The sequence below is a fragment of the Salvia splendens genome, chromosome 18, assembly GCF_004379255.2.
Source record: "Salvia splendens isolate huo1 chromosome 18, SspV2, whole genome shotgun sequence".
NCBI classification, from domain to species: Eukaryota; Viridiplantae; Streptophyta; class Magnoliopsida; order Lamiales; family Lamiaceae; genus Salvia; species Salvia splendens.
In genome coordinates, this window is record NC_056049.1 from 25,242,543 (window position 1) to 25,266,993 (window position 24,451).

Below are 24,451 nucleotides of genomic sequence, written 5' to 3' on the forward strand. Positions count from 1 at the left end.
GTTCAGTTACTTGAGATTGAATGGATCCAAATTATTGAGATTAACTTTGTATGGGAGAAAAGTGAGACTAATAATTGGTTGCACTATCCTGAAGTTTAATCGAATAACATCCAAGAGAATTCTAGTGAGTATCTAATATTAAATCAAACATTTACCATTAGCGAGAGTTTTAAATTTGTGATTGCTTGCTTTTTAAATAGGACAAATTATGATGTACACATTTTAATATGAACAATTATCTTTGATTGCTATTAATGTAATTTTTATATTTTCATGTATTATTTAAATGTTCCATAAAAATTATGATCAACTAAGTTTAATAATTAAAAAGGGTTCGTCACCTTAAGTTAGTCTTAAATGAATAATTTAGGATAATTCTACCTTATATAATTATTCTAGCAATGGTTAAACTATTGATTATTTAATTTCATATTAAGACCATTCATTATGTAAAGAATACGCAATACGGCAAAAAACCCTCGACTCGATTATTTTTAATTCACTGTATAACCACCGGTAGTCGATAGACCACGCAATACATAAATAATCATATTTTATAAAACTAAGGAATTTCAAGAATAAGAAAAACTCATTACACTAGAGCTAATTATATGTACAAAAAAATCCAGAAAATTGTGCTAATTATTTGCACTAATTACTGGAAAACTGGAAATGGACGCAGCAAAATTGGAAGAAGTGTTGAGGGTTTTTGATAAGGCTCTTTCTCAAATTAAATGGAGGCTTAAGCCTTCTTCTAAATCGCGGCTTCAAACCGGTAATTTCTTTCTTTTTGTTGATTTTCTGCTCAAGTTGATTGCCATTTGAAGCTCCGTGTTTTATTGAATTGATCAATTGATGGCCTGCTTGCTTTTTATTTATTTATTTAGTTGGTTTGGGGAAACTCAAAGTTACGGTTTCGTTATTGGTCCTTCGTTGTTTTTTTTGGTTTGAATTGGTGCAATTTTGTGGAATAGATGGATAATCCACTTTTCGTAATATTCATTTGCTGTTTTACATTATTAGTAGCTGAATTGAACTTGTGCTTTTTTAGTATGATTTGGAGAACGGGATATTTGGGCATGTGAGTGGTTGACTGTTGATATAATTTCTGTATGCAGATATTTTGGCTTTGTGTTCAAGAATGAGACCTTGCATCATGGTAGATTATGGTGGGAAGATGCCTGAATTGGGGAATAATCTTTGTGCATTTCTTGAACACTGCAAGAAGGTAATTCAGTGTTCTACCAGCTGATATATTTGGTTCATTCATGTGGTTACGAACTGTGATGTTCTATATTGATGTCTCCATAGAATAATTGACATATGGGAAAGATATCAATGAATGAATATTCCAGTTGAGTATTTTAGCACTGTTAACTATTGGGAAATGGCATGCCTCTTGTTTCAGCTAATTCTTGGGGCTTCTTTCAAGCTTATCGTCTTTATTTCATGTATATGCTGAACTCGCAGGAGTCCTCGATATGTAAGCTTTTGCACGTCTTGGTAGTAGATGATATGGTGTATCTGGTTGAGGCCAGAGCACTTGCAGACTTCGTCAAATCAAGTTTGGAAACTGCAGTGCTATTTGTGGACCTCGAAACTGATCCTCCAAAGGTAATATTATCTTCTGAAAAACTGTCATTTTTTTGGGTTTATCTTTTGTGGATATGGCATAACGCCCCGATTGTATGATTCCAGATGATGACACAGGCAGAGGAAAGCCCTGCAATGGTTCAGCTTCTGTCAGCTCAAAAGTTGTTCTCCTCTGTTTTTCACACGGATGGAGTAAACGGTGATCACTTTCAAAGACGAGAAACTCAGAACATTGGATCCTCTCTTGATGGACCGGCTGTTTTTGAATCTCCTGTGATGGTCGATCTAAGCCACTGCCTTCAGGAAAGTGATGTAACCATCCCAACGCTTAACGGGTAGGTAACTCTTTACTTTTATCCCTAATGTATGTTTTATCTGATTTTTATCTAATAATGCTGCCGTTTTAAGTTTATTGGTGATTCATATTTATCATATTATAAAAAAATGATTTTTAAATTACTTTACATTTTCCTGTTTAGGATGTAAAGTTGTTAGCATGATTAGCATACAAATTGCTTTTTTTTCCTACCTCCCCGTGAGTTTCATGGAGATTGTAATGCTACTACAGATGGCTGCTTGGTTACCCTGTTGTTTATTTGTTTGGGAAGGACCATATTGAGCGTGCTGTTTATAATCTCTCTTCCAAGTCTCTTCACATCTATCAAATATTTGTCACCAGGTATCGTTGTTCCCACTTTGATAATAGCTAGTTCTGAATTTTGTAAGGATACTCACTCTTCACCCAAGTAAAATTTCAGTTTCAGCACTAACTTTTGTATTTTTTATTAATATTGCAAATATAGTGAGAGCTAAGTTATGTTGTTGCCATTCATGGAAATATTGGCATAGGTCTAACTCATCAAGCAAAGGAAATCGGAAAGAAGAACTGATGAGGTGGGCGTTTTACTTTGCAATCTACATTTTGTTATATTCCCCGATGCATGAACATGATGAACTTATACCAGATTATTTTAATACAATTCCTTTGCAATCAACATTTTGTTTTATTACCCATTTTACTTTTGTTCTATTGTAGCATCACATAAGCCAATTCTCATGATGCAAGATGCTAAAAATGAGTTCTTCTTAGCTCCAGAGAGAGAGGTTCTTATGATCCTTTCTTTCTGGGACAGCACATCTCTGATTCATGAAGGCCTCAAACTTGAGTTCCTTCGAAACGTTCAGTAATTTGCCTATTTCAGTTTTACAGTGCCTTATGACTTGAGCCTGGAGGGAAGCAATGAACCATGGGCAAAGTCATTTCTGGCTGCCTTGAAGGAAAGGTGGGAGAAGTGCAAGCACATCTGGGGATCTCTACATATGGAGGTTAGTGGCTGTTATCCACAAGCAATAGCTCTTTGACAATATCACACATATTATGTATGTATTTTGCAGAAGATAGGAAGAGTTTCAGTTACTATTTACTCGTGCAACCGTTATGATAATCTAGATTTTTTAAATTGCCTATTGCATCTACCAAGGTTGGCTACTTATTGGAGATCCAAGTAAAACAGATCTTGTTGAGACACATAAAACGCAATAATGAAACTGATGAGCTTATGTTTCTTGCCTAGCAATGCCTTCTATTTTGTGCTATTTTGTGCAAAGAAGTAATCTGTCTTAGTAGTCTCTTATCTGCCTCCGAACTATAGCACTGACTTTTAGAGACGTGTTCTGCCACTATATTCGGCATTGGATGTGCTCATAATGATTACTGTACTTGTATAGTTTTATCAATCTGGTGAAGTTTGGTTGTGACATTTAAGGGCTGCTTCATGCCTTATTATCTATATAGGTATATCCTGGATTAGAATATTCTGGTATATCAAGATAACATAGAAATATTTCAGATGATAGTGATGGCTGAAACTTTGGATAAAATAATATACTCACACATATTGACAAGGACATCACTTTTGTCTTAATTGAATTACATGTGAAGTTTTTGCCTAATTAATAAAAAAAATTTAGTGACTTTTTGTCACAATTGAATTGCATGTGATGTTAGTTTGTTTATAATCAAATAATTGTAGACTAAACATCACATGATCAATGAAGCATTTTGTGTTATAATCAAATCATTGTAAAGTTTATGCAAATTCGTCTCAACTTTAAATTTATGGTATCAAAATTGTTGACAATGTAGTAGAAAAAGGCCGAAAATATATACGTTGCTACTTTTTATTTATAACTACTCACAGTTTAGGAATTGCCTCGGCATTCACTACAACGTGCGAAGTCTAAACTCAGGAATAGTAATATTGCGAAAGAGAAAATATGGTTTATGTTTAAAACCACCATTTCGAAACTCTAATAAACCAAAATGAAACTGTAATAAACAGACAGACATTCTGGTGCCTATTTTGCTCCAGTTTTGAGCACTTCAAGCACCTCAGAGTGGTTGGGGAGAGCTGGGATCGCACCCTTCTTGGTTGTGGTTATGGCACCACACGCACATGCATATTTCAACACTTCCCTCAGCTTCGCTTCATCCTGCACATGTTGCACGAGGGATGATTAGGGTCGGATCTAACTTTAGACGAGGGACGGACCTGTTATACTCGTACATATCGTGCAAGCACAATATATTGAAACAGGATTATGTAGTGGGGATTTACCTGAATGATGGAAAGATCATCAACTATCTTTGCGAGGAGGGATCCGACAAAAGAATCACCAGCGCCAGTGGTGTCAACTGCCTTGACACTAAAGCCAGGCACAGATCCTTTGAAGTTCTAATTCCCATAAAAAAGATTAAGAATTAATGATAGCAAGCGAAGTAATAATCAAGAACTAGATAAATAAATCATAATATTTCCAATATTAATGTTTATAAAGTGGCCCTTCTCATATGTAGTAATAGTCTTTGTTGAAAGGTTGAAATCAAGAATTGGGTATTGGGACATAAAATCACATGATTCACACCTTCCAAGATATGAGAAAACGAGAAGAAATATTATAGTAAACCTTCATTAATAAGTTTCAAAAACAGGGTGGCGAGTGGGACCAATATACAAAGAAAAAACCATGGCTTCTTGCATCAGTAAATTAAGTGCATTACTAGGGGCCATTTTCTCAATAATTATAAAACTATGCATAATATTCATGAGCTGCTTTTCATGTCCTTTTTAAATTGCGACAAAAGAAAACACCTACTACTTGTCTCCACAGAAAAGTGCATTATGACTAATTAATTAATTCAACTCTTAACCACGCCCACTACCAACTACATTATGAAGAAGGTTAGGTGAGAGCATACCTTTGCATAGTATTTGCAGCCCTTGTCTCCAAGTGTGATCAAAAGGAGCTTCAAGTTGGGGTGCCACAAAGACATTGCAGATTCATCATCAATCTTGCTGCTTCCGGTGAGGAACTCAAGCTCGTTGTCGCTGACCTTGATCAAATCCGCCTTGTTCCAGATGCTCAATATCTGCTCTTTGGCATACTGGGCCGAAGGCCACAGTGGCAGGCGGAGGTTGGGATCATATGAGAGAAAGGCCCCAGCTTTCTTTGCCTCCTCCATGGCCTTCATGTGGGCTGATCTGCATGGCTCCACAATCAAGCTGATTGATCCATAATGGAAAATCTTGGCCTGTACAAATCAAACACTTGCAATTAATTAGCTAGTACATCAATCAATCACACTTATAAATGAAGGATTAGGGCGGCCTAATTGGTGGAATATGGCAGTACCACAGTCACCAACTTTATCTGAGGGAAAAATTTAAAGTCTATTGCCCTTTTCAATGCTATACATAAAAGGACAAAAGGTTGAGCAATATTCTAACGCCACATATAAAGATATTCCAGAAGAATTTCATTGTCCAAGATAGTGCCCATTCTGATAAACACTGCCAAAACTAGATACAATGAACTCGGTGCTTATCTATATCATTGAAATCAGATATTTTGTGTGCAGCAATCAGATTTGAACAAAAACAGATGACAACAAATAGTTACTTATTTTCTTGGGGCAATTATGTGTGTGTGAAAAAGAGCTCACATAATCACATCACTCTTGGGCATTTTGTTACTTGTAGCCATCATGCTCTAATTCACACGCAGAGCATCGTTTTATACTTTTTTTTTTCTATTTCATTTATTCGAAGCCACATGCAGTCATGCACAAGTTCTGTATAATAGTCATGAAAATTTGAAAAGCTGTAAAATCTATAAAAATGAATAAAACAAGATTATGACTGCAGATACAAAAAGTCAGATCATGGATTAAGCTGATTTCATTCACAAAAGTAACAAAACTAGTCATTTATATTTTGTATTTACAATAACTAATGGATAAGTGGATATATTAGAACCAGAGGCACCAAATCGGTCAATAATATTCATGCCTAAAAAGGTTCACTCACGGCAAAGAAAATTGAAGAGATCTCAATTTCACCAACCAAATGTGGGCCCCATTCTTAATGTGGGTAACTAATCCAACCATTCATGGCCCAATTAATTAATACGAATGCTATTTTGGACCCTAATAAAAAGCAGTTAGTCAAAATTATGCACCGCATAGGAAAATCTGATGCGCGTGAGATTCACCTACCACCGTTACAATCCAAATCCAATACCAAAACCAAACAAAAATTGCTGGGAAATGAGATCTATTAATCCAAACAACCATGAAAAATCAAATTCAGCCAAGATCATAGCAGAAACACGTCTGTACATATAGGATGATCCAATAAATCAGATCCTTCTGATTTAATATAAAAAAAAATTGAGCATCCACATTCTCACACACACATATATTGTGTTGCAGTTAATTTGGATCAAATGAAATATACTCACAGATTTAATGAGGTTGAGATTCAACTCCTCCGGCTTGAGGAGCATGTCAGCGCTGGGATTCCTGTAGAACATGAACTCACGCTCGCCGTCGTTGCGTAGGGTCACGAACGCCAGAGCGGTGCGTGCGCCCTTGTCAAAATTGATGCCTTCGGTGCAGACCTTGTTCTCCTTGAGGATCCCGGCGAGCATTTGGCCGAACTCGTCGTCTCCGAGCTTTCCGACGAACGCGGCCTTTCCTCCGAGCCTGGTGATGGCGATGGCCACGTTGGCGGGGGCGCCGCCGGGAGCCTTGAGGAAGCCCGGCGCCTCCGCCAGCGACACGCCGGAGACCGTCGGAACGAAGTCGATCAGCATCTCGCCGAAGCTCACGATCAGTCCCTGGCCGGCACCTGATTTCGCCATTGTTCAACTGAGAGAGAGAAAATGAATATGTACGTAACTGTGTGTAATTGTACGCTAGAGTGTGTGTGTTTTAGACCGGAAAAAATGGATGTGGGAGACTGAAGAGAAATGGTTGTTTATATAGAAGGGTGTGTGGGGTAGGAGAATGAATTTTTTTTTTTAATTTATTTGTTAATGTGTTTTATTTAGATATTTGGTGGTTAATTGATTGGGTGGCGAAAAAGATGGATAATCCACTAAATATTTAATAATGGAATGTAAATTTGTGGGGTGATTTCTTGTTTATTTATCGGCTTGTGTTGCATTTCAAAAGGGTAGGAACTCCCCCAATTTTATTTTCATTTTTGGTGCAGATATTTTTCTAATTAAATGTTGACGAATGGTAATATAGTTGGGTAGTTGGTTGGAATGGAAAATCCCTTTTAATTATGTGTGTTGTCATTGACTTGTTGAATGATTTGGATAAAAAGATATAACTACGAGTTTTAGTATACCTGTATTTTCGTTTTTGAAAATATTATTTTGTCAATTTATAGAAGAAGAAAAAAAGATATCGGTATAACTAATATGGTTATACCATATCGGATAACTTTGGATAATTGGATATTTGCCTAGTCTTGCTTTAAGAAAGTTGTTATTAAGTTGAATCACTTTCTATTATTTATGGGATTGGCATTTAGAAATATTGGATACGAAGATATTCGATAAAAATATGGATTTCGTAAAGGAATGTATAGGTTATTAGGTTTAATTTGTAAAGTTGGACCTGAAGTAATAATGCTTCTTATTTTATGAATATAATTTGAATTTTATCTACTATGATATGGTGACAGGATTTTATACATGGAGACTGGAGTACCATTTATGGTAGAGATAATCATCTATAAATACACGTAATATTTACAATAATAAAATACGCACGGGTTAATTCTAGTATATCATTTTTCTGTATACTCGTTTGAAAGATTAGAAATACACTAGAACTGCCTAGTCCTTTTCAACTTGCTCTATTTTAATGAATAAAAATTGTACGAATATCCTAGTTGATTGATAATGGAGTTTTTTATGTCCACTTTATAGTACAACTAGAAATAAAATTATTCTTCTGCCATGAGCTGTTTCTGTTGGCTTATAGAAGAAGCCAATGGTTTTATTGGTTAGACAGTATTCTACTACTACAATGATTTTTAAAATATTTTGATGTCTGCTTGAAACGAATAACCCATGGAGTAATATAATTTTATTGGTTGATTATTTAACTATCAACCGGTGATGTGATAGCATACTACAACCAAACATAAAATAAAAGTTGTAGGATTAGATACCCAAAAAGAGGGCCCAATTTAGATTTGAAAACAAAATCTAAATAATACTAGTAATACTTGTAACTGTGATCTTGTTTTCAAAAAAACAGAGTAATTTTGATCTAAAAAGGTTTTATATACCCAAACATCAATTACCTACTAAAACTAAACAAAAGAAGCAATCCATGATTCAAAAAATAATCATAAATATTTCTATCACCATGCTAATTCATTTCATGTTCAAGCTGATAATCTGATGGTGATGACCTCAAACACTCAGTCATAGATCAAAACACTTGGTGATGACCTCAAACACTCAGTCATAGATCAAAACACTTATCTTGAATCGAAAATCAGTTCTCATCTGCACCTTCATCACAAGAAGTCAAATCTTCACTTAGCATGGCATCACCTTCACAATTCAAATATTGTGAAGACTCTTCGTCCTCAGACAGTTCTCGTGCAGCCAATGAAGTAGTTTTATTAGGATAACCTATGACCTTTGGAGGATCCAAGATTGATTTGGGATCTCTATCATTTGGACCACCGTAGAGTGCAACATGCCGGTAGTACAGTTCTAGCTCCTTCTCAGCAATAGCAATGAACTGTCTCACAGACTCGAGTGATTGTTCGTATTTTGATTTCTCCAGTGCCTGTTAAACATCCCATGCATTATTCTGCAAACCAGGACTTACTAAAGCAAGTAGTTCCGAGAAGCATACCCGTTTTTTTGAGAGTGTATCAATTGGTGACATAACCTTCGGCTGCACATAGTTTTTGCCACGATAGAAGATTATGGTGTTATCTTTGATGATTTGGATTGGGATTCCACCACTTAGCCTAGCGATTTCATCTGCATACTCGTGCACTTCGCCTGGCTTGCAAGGCTTGCAGATGACTTCAACAGTTTCATGTCTCTTCCAATGCATGTGCATATTTAGGATCACTCCTCCATAGACTCCTCTTCTTCCTACTTCAACATAGTTGGACCTTTTCTGGGCCATTTTCTTCATATAAAATCGCTCCTCGCCAGTCAATACCTCGGGTTTAACCATAGGTCCCTGAGCTTTGGAAACTTCATACCTTTTCAGCCTTTCAATCAACAAGGCTTCCTTGGTTCTAGCCTGAAATCAACTTTGCGTGTTATGAGATAAATAAGAAGACTTCGAGGGTGTTTTCCTGAGCTTATCGTCATTAAAATAGCTTATTAGATCTTAAAGCAACTGAGGAACAATCAAAATAGTAACACTAAATTGCTAAAATCAAATATAACAACCAAAATATTGATTCTTTAAGAAATGGTGGGCATATACTTGTTCAAGCTTGTACTTAATCCTTTCCTCAGCAGTGGCAAATTTTCTTTTTTTGTCGCCTTTGACTCCAAGCCGTCTCGGGTCTCTCTTATTGGCAGCCTTTCTCTTTTGCTTCTCTTTCATCCTTTGAAGCTTCAGTCTCTTCTTTGTCTTCCATTTCTCCTTCTTTGGGGGATCAGTTTCGTGGGTCTCAAACTTAGGCTTTCCTTCTGGTGATATTACCACGTTTACTGACCCATGAGAGATGCACCTCCGTTGCCAGCACCAAACTACGTGTTGGGAACTAATTGAGTGTGAATGCAGTTGAGATGGTTGCCTGACGAGAGTAAATATGGGTTCTTGTCTCCGAAGGATTTGCCTGATGGTTAAACAGCGATAACATAATACATGAAGAGAGCTTTTACTTATAGTGATGGAATGAATAAATATCATCAAAACAAATCCACCATTTAATTTGATGGATTGATTAATCTTGCACGTGTTCAACATCTTATCCTCAAATACTCAATCCTACATTTCATCAAAGTATCCCATCACTCATAGTAGACGCCCCCAAAGAAAACTAAGCTACAATAATCGCAGATTATAATTCGTATACATAGATTGGTGGAAAGAGAACTATACATGAAAGAAATAGTCAAGCCCAAGACTGAGGAATATACCTGAAACGGATTGAACAACGGAGAAGTGAAGATGCTCTGACGAAAGACCTGAGCACTGGTATTGCCATTTGACAGAGACATTAAGCTTTATGCCTACCGTTTCATCGCAGAATACCGAGTTTTAGTATTTGAAGAAGCCAAGGATATAAATTTTCAAGAATTCTTTAAATAGGACAGGCAGCTCGAGCTACAGAAGATATGGATCCCAAAATCATGAACTCTCCAAATACAAAAATGAGGACTAACTTAGTAGCAGGGCATTCTAACAAGCATTTCATCAAACAGTTGGTGCCCGAGACACATCATTATGAAATTATGCTACGGCTTTTCTTAACGTATTGAACTTCAAAAAATCGAAATTGACCATTTTCGAGCGTATTGAATTGAATTACGCAATCCCAAAATAACTGGATTTTGAATCAGCAAAAACATATAATCAATACAAAGCACGTTAATATTAGAGCTTAAAGGCGAAATTTGAGTCAAACCTTACAGTAACAGGATAAAGAGGGAAACGAACTTTTTTCGGTTTGTTTCTGGAAATCAATCATTTGTACTTCACGGACAATTGGGTTTGAATTAATTTTGAAGAGAGAAAGGGAGATTATTTTTCGTTTTACTAGGAGTACTATTATATATTTCAGTGCGTGCTTACATTTTATTTAATTGGATATTTTACTACTTTAACTATGACACAAATAAAGATTCTTAATTTACATAGAAATTTCAATAAAATACATCTTTATTATGCATATTTCCCCACCTTGCAGTACTTGAAAACTCAACTAGAATAAGTTAACAAAGCACATAACAATAACAATAACAATATGTACAACAAAACAAAACAAAACCATTTTACATCAAACTGCTTGTTAACGTTCGTCTAGGAGATGTTACACAGCAGCAAAAACCACTAGGATCAAATTCAAGCCACAAAAGCTGCTAATATATCCGATTACTGTCACAATATTAAGACAAAAACTAGAAATTCATTCATCAGAAACGAAAAAAAGTTGGCTACTTCTTTTTACCACCTTTTCCTCTCTTTGACTTGCCTTTATTCTTACCTTTTCCTTTTCCCTTTCCCTTGTTGCTGTGATCTGGCTTTACTTCCTCAGCTGCTGAATTCCCTTTCTTTGGCTTGTTTGTCTGCTTCTTCTTTCCTTTCCCCTTGTTGCTGGGATCAGATTCAACTTCGACAGCTGCAGAATCCTCTGTTTTACTATCTTCATCTTCAGCATCGCTGTCACAGTTTTTGTCATCGCCCTTCTCCTTGGAGCCGACAACTGCACTTTCATCGTTCCCCAATAGCAAACTTGCTAATGCATCGAGCTGAGGCCGCCTCGCCTCCATGCTCTTCAGAAGCTCCCCTATCTCTGTCATAGCTTTAGAATCAAACTCACTGCAAAACATTTAGTTTAGAGTTTATGAAATGTATCCAGCAGTAAACAAACTGCAGTAAGGTTAAATTGTTCGAAACAATTAAACACTACATACATAAAAAATGAAATGGTATTGACCAAGAATCGGCATTTCTTATTGTATGAATAATTGATGACATTACATATGACAGAGTTTGACATTCAGTCCAACAGATATCTTAAAAATGGATACTTATTATATATCCTCATGACAACTTGATCAACGGGAAGTAGTGCCACACCTGAGCTCGACTTGTCCTCGACCCTAACTTACCAGTATTAAAATTTGAGCGACCTAAGTTTTAATAGATGAATTTCTAAACTCCAAAATTTATTTGATTCAGTTAGATAAGCTATAGCAAAACTCTAAATGGCTAAATAGGATTGTCTGGTCGAGCTTGACAGTTACTCAAGTAGGCTCTAAGCTAAAGATTGGATTCGACATAACTATAACTCAACTGATTTCTTGATGCATTCAATTACTAAATGAATCAAGTATGGTTAGCTCGTCTTTTAACTGACCTTTTGCGAAACAAAGACAGAAGAGAGTATAAATCCTCGATCAAGCGGCAGGCATCTAAGGGAAAATCTTTATCTTCACCAGAATGAGAACTCTGTTCGCTTAGCCATTCAATAGCACGGGTAATCAAGCTTATATGTCCCTCGAGTTCCACCTGAAAAGTAGACTACAAATCAGCTACATGATTCACATTAGCCAAGAACTATGTGATCAAAATGAACTTCATATTACCTTCTTTCCCAGAAAAAGACTCTTCAGATTTTCATCATTCCTATTTGCACATGTCTCTAATGCTTTAGGAATCTCCCCAATAAGATCCCAGTTTATTAACAAATTCCCATATCCATTCCCTGAGCTTGAAGCAGTTGCAGAGCCTGTTTCTGAAGATTTTGCAACAATGTTCTTATCTTCATTGCTAACTGCAGGAGGCATGACTATGATGCTAGGCTCGGTCACATTTCTTTCACCCATAGTAGGTTGATCATCCGATGCTGATGTGCTTCTAGGAAACAGTGTCTTCATGATATCAGTTCTGCAAGAGAAGGATCTCAAGTCGAGTAAGACCGCATCAGGATAACTGAAGCTGCGATTGATGTCGCCCGAAACCACAACGACAAGAGGATCACCAATAAGCTTGAAAGCAGTAGCAACTGCTGAAACAAACTGAATATAACCTCGCCTTCTAGGTCGAAGAGCTTCATAGAACACCTTTGGAAGATGCTTTGTAATGTCATATCGAGACATCTTCTGATTGAATATATCAAAGCTTAAGCCCCAATTTATAGACAACATACACAGAATCATGAGCGATCTCAGAAGGAGAACAGGAAGATAAGAATTACAATTGATGCCAGATTTCGTTATCCATTCTACTGTTTCAATTCTGTTACAAAGAAATTGATCAACCACTTGGACAACAAAGTCGATCATGATACCAGGACGAGAATTGTTGTGTGTGGTCAAGCTAGTTTTTGGATTAGCATCCGGTGGCATACCTACCAAATATTCAACAAATGAAGATTTCGATGTGAAAAAGAAGCCGCTTGGATGAGGAGCCAGGATCAACATTCTTTCCACAAGATAAATGAAACAGTGTGGAGATATATAGTCATACATCCCCCACCTGATGTTATAAGTTTCTACCAAAGCTCTAAGCAGCACTTGACCCAAAGCTTCCCTTGAGCACCTAAGTTGAGATTCTTGCACACGTTGTGAATGTGATGCATTTCCAAAAGACTCGCCAGATTTAGATTCCTTGGCAGAATCTGACTCGATAGGCTGCCTGAGATTCTCGATGAATGACTTCCAAGGCGTTCCGTTTGAAAGCCTTTCAGAAATTTTATCATAGAAACCATGCTTTAGCTTGTCATTACCCAGCATTATCTTCACTACCCGTCCAATCTGCCCACTTGTAAGTTTCCCCCTTCCAGCAATATTTCTCATAACACTCTCTTCGAGTAGATTCCTGGAAAGTTCAGTTTCTCTCAAAGATATCATGTTTTCTGATAAGGACTCTCGAGGGTCCAAAGGGAAATTAAAAATGAAGTATTCAGTGCATTGCTCCACAAAACCCTGCAGCTTCTTGTTATCTCCAAAGTTCAAATGAAAGAACTTGGAATCGAGGAAGAACTTTGCAATGTCAAAAATGTATAGTAGACACATACTTTTGCAGTGCGTAGACAAGCGCTTCATCGTGGAATCATAAAGTCGTTGAAGAGCCTCCAACACTTTAAGTCCAACAAAAAATAATTCTTGTAGCCAGAATTTACAAGCCGCTGATGCACAATGACGAGCTTCTAAAGTCGCCACATTCTTGTTCCAACGAATGAAACCCTCAACAGGTTTTACCCAAGCAGCATCAGGATTCAGCAAGTGAAAGGCAAATCTGGAATTATCAAGCAACCTCAGTCCAAAGTAATGAAAACAGAAGCCAACAACACCTTGTAATTCGACGGAATCATTCTTTTCAAGTCTGTTGAGACATTCTAATATCTCTAAACTATGTACCTTCCACAAGTTCCAAAGGTAAACAAGTGATCCACCAGAGAGTTGGTTCACCCCTATTCTCTGAGAAAACGACCTTGGATCCAACAGAAGTTCATGGTTCCACTCATACTTGGTAGCATTCACTTGAAAATGTACTTCTAGAAGTTTTCGAACGACAAGAATTTCAATAATTGGAGTTTCATATTGCTTTGAAGCATTGTAAAAATGCAGCAATTCAGACAAATTCTTGTTATCATAAGACAAAAAGTTGGACTGTGCACAAATTGATGCATGATGGGTTTCAGAAACCTTTAGTGCAACTGACCTCATTCTGCTTAGAAGTTCCACTTTCTGAGGAAATGATTTTAATGGCCACCCTCGATTTCCAAATCCCCACAGGACACAAGAAATAACATAAGAAAAGGCTAATGAACAAGCATTATTAAATTGCCCCGCCTTTTCCAGCAGATCAACCTCACGCAGAGTATGTCCCAGACTCTTCGCAATCTCGGAAGCCTCATTGAAGTTTCCTAACTCTTCTTCCAGAACCAGAAGATCTTCAAGGCAATCCAATGACCTTAGAAAGTTGCGTTTGGAATCTGTGGAACAGAAGGCTCGAACAAACCTCATCAGTGATGCATCCTTTGCCTTGTGGCACTCTAAAGCACAATTTTCCAAAAACTCTTGCACAATTCTATCAATCTCCATAAATTTAGCCATTATTACGTTGTTTGACAGCGCGTCCTGCTTCCACTGCTCAATATACTGCAACCCGAGGTTAAAATGTTTCCCCCTGGAGCAAGCTGATAAGCAGTCTCTTAAGAAGTTCCCACTCTCATAAACTTTTGCAGCAAGTTCATATTTTCCAGCTAATGAGAAGCATTCACCAGCTTTTCTTAGTTCTGACTTACCACATTTGTCCCAATAGATCCTACCTGCATGGATGAATAAGCAAATATTTATCATGCCAAACAAATAGCAATATATTTTCATTGAATATTAAATTTTTACAGAACGTCCTGGTTCCATAGTCCACCAAGAGGCAAAACAGGTATTTTATTTTGGTTTTCTGTTCGTCCAGAACAGCCTGATTCCAAAATACTTTTTTAGAGAATTTAACAGCAAGAAAACATATTGCATAACCCTCAAAAAAACAAAAAAAATAACATGCTCATTGTGAATATCATCTGTAAAATACCTGCTCTTTCAAACTCCCCCAGTTCGTAGAAACATTCAGCTGCAGATTCAACTCGGTCGATTGAATCAAATATTTCTGCAGCCTCTCGAAGCACTGTAGCTGCCTCTTCAGAATTTGAACCGCGTAGACTATCAGCAACAGCTCGAAGACCAGAGGCCTTTGCCCTTTTCTCCCAAGTCTCATCACCTGCTTTTTCAAAGCACATTGTCGCCATCTCATAGTTCTTCTCCCAAAAGAGCTAGCACCAAAAATAAAAAGAGAGAAGAAAAAAAACACTTAAATACACCAATATTGAATGGTGAAGGAAGAAACAATAGATGAAAAAAGGTAAAGTACTAACTAACCTTGATACCCTGTGATTTCCACTCTTTTGGAGTGCTAGCCCTCTTCATGGCCTCCGCTAGAGAATCATCTATTTTCTTCACTTGCACAAGAGACAGCTTCCTCCAATAATCAAGCATTGGCTTGGAAACCTCTACATCGTTTTCACAAATCCATAATCTTTGCCTTGTTCGAGTTATCGCCACATATAATTGCTTCAACTCAGAGCATAGGAGATTGTGCTTTAACTGGCTAAAACTCGGGAAGGAATTCCCAGAATCCCCAGAAAGAAGATCTTTTTCATTCAAGAATCCGTACATGACTCTCCATTGGTTACTCAACGGCGAGGAGCCAAAGAAGTTATACAGTAGAACATCCTATATCCATCATAACATCAGTAAAACTAAAGGTGATTGTATTCTGACAAAATAAAGATAAAACAAATTGCTAACCTGAAACTCAAGGCCCTTGCACTCCACTATAGTCAGAATGAGAGCTTGATGACCAATGTACTCGGAAATTTCCTTCTTTGCTAAATCATCCCGTACTAGAATAACCTGGTCAGCACCAAAGCCCACCCATTTTCCACTACTCTTTCCGCTATGTCCAAAAATAGAAATGATCAAGTTATCATCACTTCCAGGCTCGAGAACAATCGGGGACTCACCATATATACGACTCGTCTCAGGGGGCAGTACATCAATAGAATGTGGGAAGAAATGGCATATAAGGTGTACAACACTTTGAGCTAACCTAAGTACTCCAGTATGGGTACGGAAATTGTAGGACAAATTAAACATATCGGATAAAAGTCCTTTCTCTTTCTTCCCTGACAAATCACGATTTTGAGATCCCATAACAAACTCTTTATAGAACAAGGATCTAATATCCTCAAACCTGAAGTCAATCCCTCTGGCAATGGTCTGTGCGGTATCACCAGAAAACATAAACCCTTCCTCAACATTGTAACAGATGTATCTGAAAAGGGAAATTTGCCTTGTTGTAAGGTCTTGAACTTCATCAATGTAGACAAAGTCCATTTTATCACCTGCGAGATCTTCTTTGTTGAGTCTGAGATGAATGTCACTCACAAAATCAGCTAGATCAAATTCACCACGTTCTAACTTCATTTTCTCGTAGTCCTCAAAAATATCATAAATTGCTTCTCTCTGTTCCACATATAAAGTGGATATCCTACTCTCAGATAATGATATGTAATCCTGTCTGCTTCGCTTGTAATCAGATGCTCCACCTTCCAGAGGACCTCCTTTAATATGTGAGATTATCTCAGTATAAACTCTTGAAGCATCCAGACTCTTTTTCAGCTTGGTATTGAAATGGGGCCAATATATAGAGGAAAATCGATCATAAGTGACCTCGTTATTCCTCAAGAAAGATTGTAGCCCCACTGATCTTCTGTCTCCGAATTGAGGGGAATCTCTTACCAAGGGAAACCTCTGAAAGTATGACTTTCCCAGACTGCCATCGAGCATCATCAGAAACTTGTGAAATGTAATGATAAGAGGGTATATTTCCTGTTGAATGCCAACAAAAGTATCTGGGATATCTTTAAATTCAGAAACCTCATCAACATCATCCATGCCAGTGAAGCTGTCATGTCCAGAGTTGTTTTCAGTAGAAATGCTGCAAAAAGTTAGACATATGTAAATCTCTCATGAGTTAAGTCTTTGAAAAAAGAATGAAGTAAATTCTGTTGCAGTGCTATTAAAAAATTGTCTTTCAGACAAAGTGCGGGGTGCTTGAACAAGGAGTCAATTTCAACAAGTTTAACTTCAAAAATTCAGGAGGATGTGTAATGTAAATGACTACTTCTCTTTTAAAAAATACATACAAGTATAGTGAAATGATATTCTGTTACACACATATATATAGGGATATATTAATATGCTAATTAATTTTAAAGTTTCAACGTACATCCAATCTCATGCTGCCACGTGGCACGAAACATGCAATATTGTAAACACTAAAGTGCAATATACAGCTCCTGTCTTCATGCCGCAAAAAAAATATGCTGCCAGTAAATGTTTTTGTACAAACTATTCATCACATGAGTGCTGTAAACAGATTGTAGCAGTGCAACTAGATGATACGGTGACAGAGTGGGATGAACACACCTTTTCATCTGAGCTACATTCTTTTTAACAGCATGACACAGTTTTGGGCTAACGGTGACAAATAGCTGGTGTAATACAGGATCTGTGGATCCACCGTGGCACGGCTCAACAGCAACTTCGTCAGTGATACTCATATTGCCACCATCATCTTCCTCTTCATCTTCATCTTCATCGGTGGTACCCACATTGTCGTCAGCTGCCACAGAATCCCGTGAAGCAACACAGTACTGCTGAAATGTCTTGTACAGCTTCATAGTTAGAATAGTCGTTTTCCCAGTGCCAGAACGACCTAATATGAAACTGCTTCTAGTAAAATGTACTATTTCCCTCTCCTCATCGGTAACTTCAAATGGAAGATCAACACATTTACCCTCATTATCCGAAAGCAAATGATTTACAGTACCACATGACAAGGAGTAGAATTTCATCAGCAACAGGCTTTCACTAACTTTTGAGTTTTCAACATAAGTTCTGCATTCAGCAGAACTAGTACTTGCACCTGAGACTGATTTCGTGCTACTAGGATTCTTAAAACGTGATGTATCACAGGAGAGTGGCCAACTCATTGGCACCTCCAAATTCCTAAACAAAAATGAAAATAACTTAAATAGGTCTAACAAAAATATGCTCATAAACAAAAATGTAATGCCACATGTACACTTGATATATTGCATAGAAATATTTCATACCACTATATATCCTACATATGCACAACCTGATGAGTTATGTACACACAAAATGCACATCATTAAATATCCTGATGGCATCCAACATCACATAACCAACTGACATACCTCTCAAATAACTTGTCATTGCAGTGGTTGATGAAAACATCTGTATACATAGAAGCTATACTGTCGATTCTTTTCAACAATTTTGTGGTGTCCGTCATAGGCAATATGTCCCACACTTTCAAAACTTGCTTATAGATCGAGTCCTTCATCACGTCAATGGAGCAAACAACATAGTATATATCAATCTTAAATTGTTTTATGATGTATGAAGAATTCTCACATTTCCAGTCCACATTTAATTTCCGAGGCCGCCAACCTCGTCCGAGTTTTAGTAACAAATTTATGACCAACTTCTTTGTACTTGAAAATCTCAGTTTCTGAAATGATTTCCTGAAGTTCTCACTGAACAAAACCTGGAGTAATGCACAACAGCAGGAAAATCAAAGGCTATAACATGGGAACATAACAGTCAGTGGCTCAGTATCAAAACCATAATTCACATTAAAAAACATATCATAGGAAAGGAAGAGCTTGAAGATCAATGCTTAACCAAGTAATAAACACCACAAATATTAATATCCAGAGAAGAGTTAGGCAGCAAGGTGTGAAAGTATGACTTATCTGAAACAATTCAACTTAAAGTAAGGAAGCTGTTTATTGATGCAATGATGCTGACATACGCAATTTCTGAAAGAGACTGACATAACGAGTAACATAAGATACTAAAGATGATATAAATAATCTAGTACCTGCCACTTTAAATTTTCGAAAAGTGTACTCTCCCCACTTAAAAGGTCATCAAGTTGATCCAACTCCTTTTTCACATCTATAATAGTTTTTCCAATGTCGCTATCATCAGCAGCATTGAAGAAACATCGCCGATTCTTGGCATCAGATACTATTTGTTCCCACACTGAATCACTTTTACACAACGTTCTCTCATTTCCTAATATCCACAGACAATGACTAGAAGAAAGGGAAAGCTTGATCATAATCTATTTTAAACAAAACGCAAAGTGACACAAAATAAGATGTAGAACCATTTTAATCCTTACCGGGCTCGTGTCAATGCAACATTGGTTCTTTTAGGACTACACAAGAAACCAATGGAACCACCTCGGTGAGACCTTACAGTTGATATAATTATAATATCTTCCTCACCACCTTGAAACCCATCAATTGACTTCACCTTTACTGTAATCCTCTCAAGGTTATCATATCTAGATCTGAGCTTATCTTGAATTGCTGCAACTTGGGCAGCATAGGGAGAAACTAAACCAATACTGAGATTTTCCTTTGAGCTATTCCATGCTGCTCATGATACATGTCAACAACAAATTGATAAGAAACAAGGATACACACATTTACATGAGACAGGTATGCTGGGGAAACAAAAAAGGAAAATAGGGTTTAATGTCACTAAAATACAGAAGGTGGTAACTCATAATCATGGAAACATCTGATATAAATTAGAGAAATGTACCTTTGAGGAGTTTCTGGACAAGCTTCACAACCACGGCGACCTCAACCATGTTTCTTTTGCTGACACCCACATCGTCTAACTCCTCTCTTCCACCACGAACATTTATAAACGAATAGGGACCAAACATTTTCCCTGGAAGATATGATCGTTCGTAGCTTTTGCTCTGCACATTAGGTCCATCAAGTATCTGGTGTTGATAAAAATTTGCATTCGGAAACCAACTTATTGACGGATGCATTCTGTACTGCACATTAAGTAGATGTTTGGGATGTCCCATTGAGCTTAATCTTTCAAACAAGCTTCTCCCAAAGCCAGCTTCTTCAGACAGCTGCATACAACCAAATCATTATCATTATTAATAAACATCCACTGAAAAAGAAATCAGTCAAGAGCAGTACAAATTATGCAATTAACAAACGAAGAAATCAATATAGAACCTTGCTTGATACAGTTGCTGGCAACTGAATCTCGTCCCCAACCAGGATAGCATGCCTCACATCTTTAATCTGAAACGCAATGGTTGTTTCACACTCCTTAACCTGAGCTGCTTCATCGATGACCAGTAACTGGAAGGGCTCCATATCAACCGAATGTAGCTTAAATGCGGATGATATAGTGCAAAATACCAGGGAAGCTTTCTGGAAGCAAAACTCTTCAGTTGAACTTTTACCAAATACTTTTGGAAAGCCAAGATTACTAAGAGAAGTCTGAAGAGATTTTATAATGAACAGACACTGGCTTCTGACACATTGTAAGGAAGTTGTATCAAGAAAGGATTCAGAACCGGTCATTATTTGTTGCATGAAGATAGTTTCTAAATCCATACATGTAATGCCATTGTTCTCAAACAGCAACTTTTCTAGCGAGTCAAGAAGAGAAAAAAGTTGCATTATCTTTTGGTGGTTCCCATTGTCAACAAAACTTCTTGGTAAATGAGTGACAACTGTCAGCATGCAATTTCTCAAAGGCGGTGCTAAACTTTTAAATCGATCTCTAGCATAATCCAGAAGTGAGTTAGTTCTAGACCGCACAGCTTCACCATCGCAATGTTCTTGGGAGTGGATCTTGTCATTTTCCACAAAGATCCTATGATGAGAGACACAGTTTTCAAGAAAATCAAGCATGGATTAAACACAATGCATCCAGCCAGTTAGTGGTACTAAGATTTCCGTAAGCCTATCAACCCGGTAATCTAAAAAGATTTCCTGGATGTCAGAGCCAACTTTAAGGCGATCATTGTTCCCAAAGAGGAGCATGCCTCCTAAAGGACAAGTCAACAAGCTCTTCCCACTTTCAGTTTTAACTGAATTTTTCAGGAGTGTCGTCACACGAGAAGCCAACTCTGTAATTGCAGTATTCGTTGGAGCACATATGAGGGTCCTCACATTCATTTCCAAGAGGATATACAGCAAGGTACTCAAAGTTGATGTCTTGCCAGTCCCAGGTGGACCCCATATCAGTTCCACAGAGGGTTGGTGATTGCATCCAATTCTGCATATGGAGGCCCGGATCGCCCCAAGTTGTGATTCATTTGACTTGGATAATAAAGTTGATCGAAATTTCTCCTCCACTTCATTGTGAAATTTTCGAGAGCACAATTCACAACTTTCCTTGGCCTGTTAAAAAACATACACACTAATTAAAACAGAGGCAAGCAGAGAAATGTAGATTTACCAAGTAGATTAATTCAATGCAGAGCTAACCAATAGAAAAACAAAATATTTAGAACAACACTATTAACATAAAGAAGCATATCTTTGTAAGAGCTCATAATGGGAGCATACTAAGAAACATCCGACATTTATAAGTGCCTGATCAGCTACTACAAAAACAGAACATCAAAGCATCAAAGATAGTTTGGAGATGAAAACAGAGACCTGAATATTGATTAAGAAAACCAAAGTACAACAAACTGCTATCACTATCATACGTGGTGTCTACTAGAAACCATACATCATTCACAGCAAATTAATTTATAAAAGGTATAATAACTTCAGAGATCCACAAAGCTTTTAGATCGGTAAAATGGCATACCAGGTCACTCTTCACTAATACTTTCTCAATGATCTTCAAATTTTGGCGTAGTCTTAATGCCATCCATATCCTTTTGTGAGTGGTTATGTTAGTCAAGTATACCACATAGAGAGACTTGCTTTTCTGATCAACTAAATCAGCCATGCATGTGGTTTTAAGTTTGAATTCACAGGATGAACTGTCACCAATCTCATCCTCAGAAATTTTAACTACGGATGCAAAAGTGTACACCGTTCCAATGCGTTGCAAGTCAGAAACACTTTCAGGTTTTGAATCCGATAGGAGTACAAGATCATTAGGCAATGTTCTGTAAGGCTCTTTTCCACGATCACTAATCTTGTTTCTCCAGCTGTCAACTTTAACATTATACAGAAGTGTGTCTGGTTTTGTCATTTTGAAAGAAACCACTTCAGCAAAAGGAGCTTTGTAAACAGTCTCCAAGGAAGTAGCGATTGCAGCCCGCATATCTTCTAACAGAGGGAAATCAAATGATGAAAGATAATGATCCACACTTTCAAAAACCTCTGGAATCTTCTCCACCTGTACATAAATAGTAAGTTAGTCAGTGAAATCAAAGGAGGTTAAAACTGAGGATTTAACATATCCATTCATCTCATGAATGTAGAGAAGCAGTATCGATCACGAGTTATATCTATTTATCAACAATCAAAAAGTGATATCATCTTCTAAGAGACAAAAAAGCAAGTAGTTAAACCTCTCTTCTTCATCCAAGCATACATGCATTCCTAGTACCGTAGTACAGCATATACAGTGCGAACCGGAGCTTCACCAGACAACAAGTTTAACCAACGTGTTTAACATGATGAGTCTTTATAAGCCAAGCAGCCATGAAAGAAGCATATTGAGAACATCAGCAAGACATAGTATCTTCTTAAGCCCTCTCATTTAGAACAATGTTTAACAACGCGAAGGACCACCCAAAAACATCCCTTTCACTAAGCACTAGCAGATTAAAATCAAACCAAAGAAAGCAAGCTCAAAAGTCTACACTAGCTGAGTAATAGTCCGATTCCGGTTATCCTGTGCTGAATACCTATTGAGAGGGCATTGACTACGAAACCAGCTCAGACTAAATACGTACTTCATACATAACTAAATCCGCTCAAAAAAAAGCAAAATTCATAATCCGTAGCTACAGAAACTCACACACCTGATGCTTGTAGAGATCCTCGTCAAAAATGTCTTTCAAGGACCACGAAAACAGCAAATCAGTAAAATCATTTTTACGCCATGAGCGCTTTTCAGTTCCCGCACTGTTTTCCTCCATTTTAGCTTCCATTTCTCAAACAGATTCTGCAGAAAATGAAGATTACCTCAGAAGACATGAACATAACACTTTTACGTGCATGAATGATAGTAGTTTTTTTTTGAAGGAAATTAGAGATAAAAACAAAATGCATTTCCTTCGTGCTGTGGAAAATGCTACCAACCAGAGAAAAGTTCCGTACGTATAGTTGGTTGAGCACGATCCTTCCACTACAAGAGTGAGAAATTGGATGGTTTTGATCATGGCTTAAAAAAAGTTGGGAAAATGAAAAGTCTGTGGAAAAGGTGAGAGAAATGTCTTGGAAAATGTAAAGGGCGGGTCTATTCAATTTCTTCTTTTTTCCACACGCGATCATGTAATTATTAGAATGTCTCCGATGCTTTTAGGCTAGTCCTAGGTCAGTCATAGGATAGTCACAAACTCCTTCTGTCACATTTTTAATACTAAAAATTTCTCCTGTCGCATCATTAGGACAAGTAATTGAACAAGCAACTAGCCACAATAAACAAAATTATAAAAAAACAAATAATTAACAATCACACAATACTGAATTAAATTTACAACAAAATTCAATAATAATATTTAAATTAAAAAAATACATTAATTAAAAAAATACATTAATTAAAAAAAATACATTAATTTTAAAAAAAAAACTCTCTTCCACACACGAGCCCCCGCCTCCGCCTCAATCCTCGTGGCTGTCGTCGTCTTCGCCGCCGTTGTCGCCGCTATTCGGGACCCCAAATCTGCGGCATCTGAGCCCCCCAACTGTACCGATGCGGCATTCAAATCGACCCGCATACTCTCGAGCATTGAGTGAAGAAACCTCTTCTCCACGGATCAGTTGCCGCCCTTCATTCCGCTAAGATCTTGTGCATTTGAGCCGGCGTTTGTTGACGCGCGAAGAAGGCAAGCTCGGTTGGCGACTTGCCAACACGGGGGGATGCCAACTGGACCTCCTGGGACCCCTAGGCGACCCCCCTCGCTACCCGTTGCGCCCGCTTTTGACCAACCAGGCGGGTGCGGCGAGTAAACGATGGAGGGGACGGGAACTCCTAAACATCCTCAGGGAGGTCGTGGGAACCACCGCTGCTGCCCCTGTAATCACCGGTATTGTTCAGTCGCTGCTTCTTCGGCCAGCCAGCATCGATACATGCCCGAAACTTCTCGGAGTCCATCAGCCCCTCATAGCAGTTCCTGTAGGTGAACTCCTTATAAAGCCCGGGCACAGGGAAGGCTTTTTCCGCTATCCTCCTG

The 24,451-nt window shown here is 37.7% G+C and overlaps 4 protein-coding genes across 9 annotated transcripts; 1 reads left to right on the forward strand and 3 right to left on the reverse strand.

Moving 5' to 3' along the window:
• Nucleotides 1–561: 561 nt before the first annotated feature.
• LOC121777053 lies at nt 562–3,585 on the forward strand. Of its 2 annotated transcripts, none has more exons than XM_042174179.1 (8): nt 562–775; nt 1,119–1,228; nt 1,471–1,614; nt 1,699–1,928; nt 2,162–2,272; nt 2,443–2,487; nt 2,796–2,919; nt 3,075–3,585. In XM_042174179.1, the coding sequence occupies exons 1-8, from the start codon at nt 673–675 to the stop codon at nt 3,165–3,167; spliced, it is 960 nt and encodes a 319-aa protein (XP_042030113.1). In that variant the 5' UTR covers nt 562–672; the 3' UTR covers nt 3,168–3,585. The 2 variants fall into 2 exon arrangements, with proteins under 2 accessions (XP_042030113.1, XP_042030112.1); XM_042174178.1 differs by having other exon boundaries at nt 2,989–3,166.
• Nucleotides 3,586–3,747: 162 nt separating this feature from the next.
• Nucleotides 3,748–6,893, reverse strand: LOC121777052 (fructokinase-2-like). Its single transcript, XM_042174177.1, has 4 exons — nt 6,394–6,893; nt 4,853–5,185; nt 4,212–4,328; nt 3,748–4,086 (listed from the first exon to the last, which is right to left on the reverse strand). The coding sequence occupies exons 1-4, from the start codon at nt 6,793–6,795 to the stop codon at nt 3,952–3,954; spliced, it is 987 nt and encodes a 328-aa protein (XP_042030111.1). The 5' UTR covers nt 6,796–6,893; the 3' UTR covers nt 3,748–3,951.
• A 1,265-nt stretch (nt 6,894–8,158) lies between these two features.
• LOC121775901 (uncharacterized CRM domain-containing protein At3g25440, chloroplastic-like) lies at nt 8,159–10,710 on the reverse strand. 3 transcript variants are annotated; one of them, XM_042172984.1, is made up of 5 exons: nt 10,563–10,710; nt 10,075–10,167; nt 9,413–9,770; nt 8,822–9,223; nt 8,159–8,752 (listed from the first exon to the last, which is right to left on the reverse strand). In XM_042172984.1, exons 2-5 carry the CDS (start codon nt 10,140–10,142, stop codon nt 8,453–8,455), a joined length of 1,128 nt encoding a protein of 375 aa, XP_042028918.1. In that variant the 5' UTR covers nt 10,143–10,167; nt 10,563–10,710; the 3' UTR covers nt 8,159–8,452. The 3 variants fall into 3 exon arrangements, with proteins under 3 accessions (XP_042028918.1, XP_042028919.1, XP_042028920.1); XM_042172985.1 differs by having other exon boundaries at nt 10,075–10,261; nt 10,563–10,697; XM_042172986.1 differs by having other exon boundaries at nt 10,568–10,685.
• A 155-nt stretch (nt 10,711–10,865) lies between these two features.
• Nucleotides 10,866–23,506, reverse strand: LOC121775899. 3 transcript variants are annotated; one of them, XM_042172983.1, is made up of 15 exons: nt 23,376–23,506; nt 23,078–23,220; nt 21,907–22,446; nt 20,310–21,488; nt 19,873–20,200; nt 19,445–19,700; nt 19,139–19,355; nt 18,450–18,802; nt 17,656–18,237; nt 15,973–17,164; nt 15,544–15,897; nt 15,200–15,437; nt 12,247–14,936; nt 12,018–12,169; nt 10,866–11,476 (listed from the first exon to the last, which is right to left on the reverse strand). In XM_042172983.1, exons 4-15 carry the CDS (start codon nt 20,994–20,996, stop codon nt 11,092–11,094), a joined length of 7,434 nt encoding a protein of 2,477 aa, XP_042028917.1. In that variant the 5' UTR covers nt 20,997–21,488; nt 21,907–22,446; nt 23,078–23,220; nt 23,376–23,506; the 3' UTR covers nt 10,866–11,091. The 3 variants fall into 3 exon arrangements, with proteins under 3 accessions (XP_042028917.1, XP_042028916.1, XP_042028915.1); XM_042172982.1 differs by having other exon boundaries at nt 23,358–23,449; XM_042172981.1 differs by lacking the exon at nt 23,376–23,506 and having other exon boundaries at nt 23,078–23,312.
• Between the last annotated feature and the right edge of the window lie 945 nt (nt 23,507–24,451).